Below are 8645 nucleotides of genomic sequence, written 5' to 3'. Positions count from 1 at the left end.
AATTTATTTACATGTTTGAAGTGTTTTTACTGGAAATCTGTAGTTTGATATTATTAATATTTAGTGAAAGACCATAAAAGCAGGACACAGTGACATCATTTGTTTTAATGGATCCAAAAGTTGTAGTGAATCTGAAAAGACAGATGTGCACCTCCCCAGATGGTCTCTGGTACTGGCAGGTTCGGTCATTCTGAAGACTGTTAAGTTTAACAGCTTCATTCCCACTCCGTGCATTAATAATTCATCGTCAATAAAGTAGAGATGAAACAAGAATTGTTTGCAAATCCTCAAAAAATCGTAAAAGTGGCACAGGCTGACTATGCACAATATCATTATTTTATTACACATCATATACATGAAATTCCTTTTCTTAAAAGAAAATTTCCAATAGCTTGTTTTTGACATCAGGACGCAATATATATTTTTATTAAGTTAATAAATATTCTTTGTAACACATAGAAGTATTTCACAAATAGACAGACAAAAATCCAGTGAAAAGTAAAGCTGCACTATTCTAGTATTCATTGATCAGAAGTAGCTTCAGTGGACAGAAGTACATGTTTGTTCTTCATTAGTGTAATGTTATGATTCACGTCAGTGATGTGATGTTCGTCTGAACAGGTTATTTTTTCCAGTATTCGGGGGTGAGCCATTTCCATTTCTCAGTCTACAAGAAACAACAGGAACGTTATTAGAGTTATCATGATGTAACCTGTCATAATCATCTCAGTTTCCTAATATTAAATATTACGTTCCATTAAGCGTTTTGAAATTCAGGCCTTTTCCATAGATCACAGCAACACTCACCTTAAGGGGGCGGGCAGATAAAATCTGCTTGGATTTTAAGTCTGTTAACGTTTCGTAAGTATTAGTGTGCGAGGTCTCCTCTGCTCGCGCTGCAGGCCGTGAATCAGGAATCTGCTCATACATGTCGTCAGCCAGGAAGTGATTTTGAAAGTGTTCAAGAGGCACCTTGGCATATATAACGTCGCTTTCCTGTACGTTGACCTTTGACGATCTTGTGTTTTGGTTGCCTTGTGTTCCGGCTAACTGATAAACCGATGAATTGCACAGTATTTCCAAACCGGGATTGCTGAGTTGTTCTCTCTGCATGTGGGAAGACATTTGCGGTTGGCTTCTTCTATTAAAGTGTACTTCTTCACTGTCGTCTTCCAGGAAGGGCAGGGATTGGCTTCTGCAGTTCGGCACTAAGAGCTCAGAGTAAATGGTTCCTTGGTTTGCGGCAGGAATTTTCTGTCGCCTCGGGGCTCTGGGTTCCCCTCGGAAAGCTGTAAGTGAAATGTCTTTGCCGTGTGTGGGCGTTCTGGTTCTTCCTCTGGGCTTCTGCAGGTCTATCGTTGTGTACAGCACATTTTCTGGGCTGTGCTTTGCTTTTATAGAGGCGGCTTTCAGAGGAGGGCCTTTTCTTGGCACTGGCGGCACTGCCTGTGAGAAGGAATCATAAATATGCAGATGTGAGGCCATGGTCAGATATTTAAATTCATAAGGCCAGCTTTACTAACAGCTTGCGTCAGTGCAAACCGTCTTCTTGCATTAAAATAGAACTGTCAGGTTTTACTAAAGACGCACAGTGACGAATTAACGCTGAAAAGGCGTGGACAGTTATTTTTGCACCTGACCTTATTGAATATGTATTTGTAGGCGTTCCCTTTCAGACGCGAAAGTTATTCAAATTAATCAAAATAGATACATTCAATCAAATAAATGAATAAATATACTTAAATAATAAATTAATTGGTACAACTAACTAATATTTAATAAAATAATGAATTACAAAAGACAATTATTGCTAAATGAATTGAAATTGAATGGCAAATGTGACATACGGGTGTGTTTCTGAGTCCTTTGGGCGGCAGGGCAGGGGGTTGCAGTGTCTCGTGATCGTCCCAAATATCCTTCGCAGCTTTAACCCTTAATACTGGCTTCTCCCTCAGGTCAATATGAATCACATCATAGAGCTCACTTATGGATGACTGCAACACAACAGATTCAAGATCAGATATGCAAAGACATTTTATTTATTTTAACAAAAATATAATAAAAACATAAATATTGTGACACAATTCTTATCATTTAAAGTAACTGTTTTCCATTTGATTGTATATTTTTGTAATTTTCAGCATCATTACTCCAGTCTTCAGTGCCACATGATCCTTCAGAAATCATTCTAACATGCTGATTTGATTATCAAGAAACATTTAATATTCATGTCAATGTTTAAAACAGTGGCTGCTTATTTTGTGGGAACTGTGATATATTTTTCAAGATTTATTGATGAGTAGAAAGTTCAAAAGAACAGCTTCTTTTATTTTGTAACATTAAATGTACAAAAAAACAAAAATGCCTTTACTGTCACTTTTGATCAATAATGCATCCTTGCAGAATAAAATTATTCATTTCTTTTTTTAATGGTAGTGCATAGCATAATAATATTATATTTGATTAAAACATGTATTATTATAAATTCACCTCAAAACAGGAGAGTGTCAGATATTCTCCAAACGGTTCAATGGGTCTGGTCTTGTAATATTCGATGAGGCTGGTGAGAGTATCATGCATCTCTGTGTCGCCCGTCACAATAAAACGCCCGTCTTTACTCTGATTGATGACAAAGTGCCGACATCGATCACGACCTCTGAAAAAACAAAGATTTCGACTGTTAAAATGGTTTCAAAAATACAGTCTGGCTCAATATCTGGGTCATTTGTGAGAAATAAAGAAACAATGCTAAAAGGTACACCAGCAAATTACCAATGCCCTTTATAGCCCCTATTTTGTTTCTAAGTGTGAAGACACACTTACTTGTATGACAGAATGTATCCAGTGGCTTTATCACTGAGCCGAATGAGGAAACATCCCAGTTCCTTGTCTCTCAGATGCTCCTCTGCATCCCTGTGAAACACAAAACCACACGGAATAATGAAACATTGAATATTGCTTACATAACAAGATTACAAAAAATCGACAAGTACAAACATAATGCTTTCGAAACTTGTGATTCACTCTTAAAAATAAAGCTTCCGAAAGGGGCTTTTCACAAAACAGAACTTTTCAGTAAAAAGAACCATGTGAAGAACATCTATAGAACCTCTCTCTAGGTTCCACCGACATTTCAAGTTGCCAATAACTAACAATTGTTTTTAAGAGTCCTTAGATTCGAATAACCCCATAACAAGAGTTTTTCTCTGAGGAGACAGCAATAGATTACTATCGTAACAGATAGTATCAATAAAAAAAAAAATCTTTGGCCTGTTCTAAAAGGGGATTTTCTCCGAAACGCTTCTTACTTTCTGCTGATAAATCCTTGGAACCATTCTGGGAAGTTGCCGTTGTGGAGAATCAGAGGCGCCTGGGTCTCTGTAAACCATTTGAGGGCCAGCTCCCTCAGTCTGCTCTCAGTGCTCTCCTGGACGTCTCTTTCGGGCTGGCTGTGCTCCATCCTCACACGCTCCTGTGTCAATACAGAAAGACAGATGAGACAACTCCACCAGCTTTGACACTGCAGGTCCTCATTTGTCTATTTTCCCAGCGACGTCATAAAACGTCCGCAGCTGTTATAACAGAGCCATTGCTCACTGACTCACTTTACATCATCTTGGAAGGTTAAATTAAATCTGTATAGAAATAGTGTGTGTAAATGACTTCATACTGTACATCCAGTAGAAGTCTCTTTACATTTAAGTGTCTGAATTGCTCGTACCTTTAAGCGAAACATCAGGCAGGAGTGGAACCTGTGAGGTTTGGGCCTCCTCTGCTCCATGGGATGTGTTCTTGTGAGGTAGTTGTGCTGCTGTGATTTAGAGCTGTGCTGTCTTTTGCAGTGTCCGCTGCTCCATAGAGATCCTAAAAAATGGACAAAATTTAAAACGTCAGTTCACTTCATTTTTTTAATTAATTCAGAATTCAAAATTAATGGAAAATGTTTTGTATATCAGGGAATAACAGCAGGAATATTTATTAATTTAGTTAGTAAGTTAGTTATAACCAATTTATTTTCTGTGGAAGATGTAAAGTTTTTTGTTAACAGTATAAATTAAATTCTTTTTACGTTTGCTTTTCATTGATTGAATGACTGAGATATTGTTTTTTTATTAATCATTTAGCGGGTTTTTTTTTCTTTTTAAATTATTACATTGAAATATATAAAATAAATATTCAAATAAAAATTAAATGTACAAATAAAAAAAATGTTGTGTACAAACTATAAATTCTTAATGTACTTAGATATGTGGGAAATTATTATGTTTTTTTTTTCATTATGTTATGTATTTTTGTTTATTAAATCAATATGTCTATAGGGCATTTTAAGTCATTTTTAGTGCCTTTAAATTCATTCATTCATTCAGTTAAATTAACGAATTAAATTAAATTAAACCCTTAAGTTATGTGGATTTTTATTATCTTTATTAATGCTTGAATTGAATTAAGCAATACATTTGTCTGTACTTAAAGTTATATGACTTTTTTAAGATGTTTAGTGACTTTTAATTTATTTTTAAATGAAATTAAAACCCTTAAGTTATGTGTATTTTCTTTTTTTCTATCTTTATTAATGCTTGAATTGAATTAAGAAATAAATTTGTCTGTACATAACGTTATATTAATTATTCATTCACTTACAAATTAAATTAAATTGAAACCATAAAGTTAAGTGGAATGTATCTTTAATTTCACACTACCACACAATTTATTGCTATATTCACAAGCAAAAGTTGAACAAATATTACATGTAGTATCATCCCTAAATAAGTCATTAAAAATGGAGATTAAATAATCCTTCAAACCATCTTCCAATCTGCAGCAGTGAAAGCCAAACGTACCTGTTGGTGTGCGCTGATGTGAGCAGTGTGATTTGAGTGTCATGTTGCTGAAGATTAAAACGGTCCTCAGCCTCTCACGCGTCTGATATACAGTAGTTCTGAAGAGCAGGAGGACGTTCTGAAGGTGTGTTGACTGTTATACTTCACACATTGTTCCACGCAGGGTTCGGAAAAACAGTGTTATAGAGAGAGTAAGACACTCAGCTCACGTATGAATGACTGCGTGAGGGAGGGAGGAAAAAAACACAAACATTCTCTCAGATCACAGCTTACAGTTTCCTGAACAGAAATGGAACACACAGAGGAAAGAAATGTGGTCTCGTTGCGCGCACACACACACACACACTTTCTGTTTGTATGGTGGGTTATGTACTTGCAGGAAGTCATAACTTCAAAAAGCTGCATAGTGGCAAATTATTAAAAAAAATATATAATAAAGTGGCCATGAATATATTTCCATACACTTGAGCCATGCTTAATGTCTGAATGTCATTACATTACATACAAAGTGTTAAAAACGTGGCATTTAAAAATGTATTTTCATGAAAATCATTTCACAATAGGAAAGGTTTTAAGTATGTTTGTATTTAATATATTAAAAAATATATTAATAAATTTGGATAAAAGTTTTATTTTACACAATGCTTGAAAATGCATATAATATACAATATGTAAATATTTCTGAATTATTTATTAGTTATTACAATACTTTAATATATGTTATCTATAAAATAAATATTTATAAAGAATATAGAGAAATTCAGAAAATTAAGCCACATTTAAAATTTGCTAAATAATATAATATAAATACATTTCAATATACTATATATATATATATATATATATATATATATATATATATATATATATATATATATATTATTCTTTACTTTAAATATATCACATGCTTGACAAACAAAATTCACAAAAGTAATATAATATACATTATATGAATTATTAAAGAGTTTTATTAGTTATTACATAAAACACAAATACAAAAAAAAAAAAACATAAATCTGGAAATTAAAGCCACATTTAAAATTTACAAAATTAATAATATAAAATATTATATTATACATTTTAAATAGATATAAATACATGTATATAATGTAATTATTTATAATACAATACAATTTCTAAATATATATATATATATATATATATATATATAATTTTACTTATTTATCTATATTTTATCTACTTGTTTTATACATTTTTGTGTGGTTTAATTATCAGCAGATCAAACAAGATTATGCACCATTTCTGGCTGAAAGTGCTAAAATCAGTCTGTCTGGTGGAAATCAGTGTCACCAGTGCCATCACGTTACACGTTACAGGATCAATAACTGAGTCATCAGGGTTAAAGTGTGTGTACTGTAGCGCTGTGGTTTCTGGTCTGTTCTCCCCACCCCTCACCCGTGGGACAGCAGCCTCCTCAGTAATAACATGTGGACCTCCCCTCCAGTGTCTCTGGAGCGGATGGGATCACTGTGCTCTACTGTATATCAGCTGTCTGTCATAGTTTAGGGACTGTGCTCATTTTCCGTGAATCACTTACAGCATGTTTGGTGTAGGATAGTTCACCCAAAAATGAAAATTCGGTCATTTACTCCTCGAATCATTTCAAGCCCAATGTTCTTTCTTCCATGAGGCACAGAGAAAAAGGCCTTTCGTTTTCATCTTCGAGACTGTGTGACGGTAGACACCTACATTCTTCCTAACTTCCTGTAATGCTGAAAACATGGACTTGTTCTTCTGACTAATAAGCCCTGTTGCTTTTTTTCTGTTGACTGAGACAAAATCATTTCTACATATTCGGTATAATCTGACATCAGCCGAATCAGTTTAGTGAATCATCGCGGCTTTGAACTTTAGATTAATAATGCAGTCGATGGTTTATAAAAAAAGACTGATGCTGATACACTTCCGTTTTTAAAGGTTTGGGGTTGGTAATATTTTTAAAAAGAAGTCTCTTAGGGTTACCATTTCATAAAAGAAATACAGTAAAACCAGTAATATGTGAAAAATTATTACAATTCTAAATAGCATGTGCTCTATTTGCATATATTTGAAAATGTAATTTATTCCAGTGAAGCAAGGCTGAATTTTCAGCATCATTACTCCAGTCTTCAGTGTCACTCGACCCTTCAGAAATCAGTCCAATATACTGATTTGATGCTCAGTAAATATTTATTATTATCTTATTCATTTAAAGAATTCTCTGATGAATAGAAAGTAAAAAGTAACAGCATTTATTTGAAATTGAAACCTTCCATAACAATAAAATAATAATAATAATCAAATTTAAGATCAGGATTTGCCTTGTCCTTGAGGATTTGACATGTTGAATTGATTTTGATAATCAAATAAGTAAAGACAAGATGCTTGCTTATAATTTGATTGTGCTGACATGCACTTTTCAAAAATGTCAACGTTGCATGTGAAACAAAGATGATTTGGAGTACTTTTTACAAGAAAATAACATTTCAGTTTTATCTTTTTAAAAATGGCATGTTGCTTGCTATTTCTCTGTTAAGTATTTGTCAAATTCACTAGTGTTTTACACATTTTCTGAGTGTAAATTGTCCTCACAACCGAGAAAAAAATGTATTTTTGAAGTATAAGTCACGCATGCCTTCTGAGCGACACGAATGGCACACTTGTTGTTGTATGACCCACTTGAACCTTAGCAGATAGAGGCCAGAAGTTGAGACAGGGGGGAAAAGGAAACTCGCACTTATCTCTGAGACACTGTGGAGGAATTCAAATGAGACAGATGACATTTGAGAAAGGTCAGACAGTCGTCTGTTTACAGCGGAGAATGTCAGAGTGACGGTTTACGTCTGTCTGCTGCAGATTTGTGTGCTATAGCTTTAAAGATCTGAATCTGTTAAGACAGCCGCCACAAGAATTAAAGCAAAGACAAGCTAAAAATAATCTGCATTAGCATTTAAATTACACCTTTTAACAACAACAAGTAAATAAATAAATACAATATGCTAAGTTGTATTCTAATATTTGTGACCCTGGAGCACAATAACAGTCATAAGTAGCACAGGTATATTTAGCAATAGCCAACAATACATTGTATGGGTCAAAAAATATATTTTTATTTTACAGCAAAAATCATTAGGGTAAAAAATATTTTCCAATATATCAAAACTTTATTTTTTATTAGTAATATGCATTGCTAAGAACTTTATTTGGAAAACTTTAAATGCAATTTTCTCAATATATTTGTTTTGCACCCTCAGATTCCTATCATAACAAACCATACATCAATGCAAAGCTTATTTATTCAACTTTCAGACGATGTATATACATCTTCATTTTAAAAGAAATCGACCATTATGACTGGTTTTGTGTTCCATGGTCACATTTTGTTATCTAGCCTATTATGCATTACTTGCTTATTAATTTATTTATTTTCAAACTAAATAACGATAAAAACAACAGCCAATCACAATCTACGGACTTTAAAGGTAATTAGTGAGTGATCGTGCGTTGTTGTGATAGTTATTGTTATCGTTCTTGGTGTGAACGGGACTTTATACGGTGAACTGACTGTTTATGCCAAATAAACAATGTTTAAATTGTTGCCCAATTTAATATGGGTTTCTATTACCGTTTTTCCGACGACGAATAAACCAGTTTGTACCTTGACCTGCGTCAGTAGTGACAGATGTCACCTTGAGGAAAGAGCGGCTTGTGGTGCAGGAAACCAGAGTGTTCCCGCGCTTTTTCATCTCTGACGAACTGTAAGCCGCAGCCATGACAACCGAGTAAACACACAGTGTAATGTTT

At 33.9% G+C, this 8645-nt stretch overlaps 1 protein-coding gene across 1 annotated transcript; it reads right to left on the bottom strand.

Annotated features, from left to right (window-relative positions):
- Nucleotides 1–318: 318 nt before the first annotated feature.
- LOC128013935 (uncharacterized) lies at nucleotides 319–5087 on the bottom strand. Its single transcript, XM_052597131.1, has 8 exons — nucleotides 4842–5087; nucleotides 3722–3864; nucleotides 3309–3472; nucleotides 2824–2913; nucleotides 2491–2656; nucleotides 1848–1994; nucleotides 808–1446; nucleotides 319–667 (listed from the first exon to the last, which is right to left on the bottom strand). Exons 1-8 carry the CDS (start codon nucleotides 4882–4884, stop codon nucleotides 623–625), a joined length of 1437 nt encoding a protein of 478 aa, XP_052453091.1. The 5' UTR covers nucleotides 4885–5087; the 3' UTR covers nucleotides 319–622.
- Between the last annotated feature and the right edge of the window lie 3558 nt (nucleotides 5088–8645).

Source organism: Carassius gibelio, chromosome B25 (genome assembly GCF_023724105.1).
Source record: "Carassius gibelio isolate Cgi1373 ecotype wild population from Czech Republic chromosome B25, carGib1.2-hapl.c, whole genome shotgun sequence".
Lineage (NCBI taxonomy): Eukaryota > Metazoa > Chordata > Actinopteri > Cypriniformes > Cyprinidae > Carassius > Carassius gibelio.
Note: the sequence above shows the minus strand (reverse complement) of the source record. Positions and strands in the feature narration are given on the sequence as shown.

Coding starts and splice junctions, on each gene's coding strand:
- LOC128013935 (XM_052597131.1), bottom strand. CDS start 4,884: ATGACACTCAAATCACACTGCTCACATCAGCGCACACCAACAG. Junction 3,865..4,841: donor ACATCAGCGCACACCAACAG/GTACGTTTGGCT, acceptor TCCATTTTTTAG/GATCTCTATGGAGCAGCGGA. Junction 2,657..2,823: donor GGATACATTCTGTCATACAA/GTAAGTGTGTCT, acceptor TTGTTTTTTCAG/AGGTCGTGATCGATGTCGGC.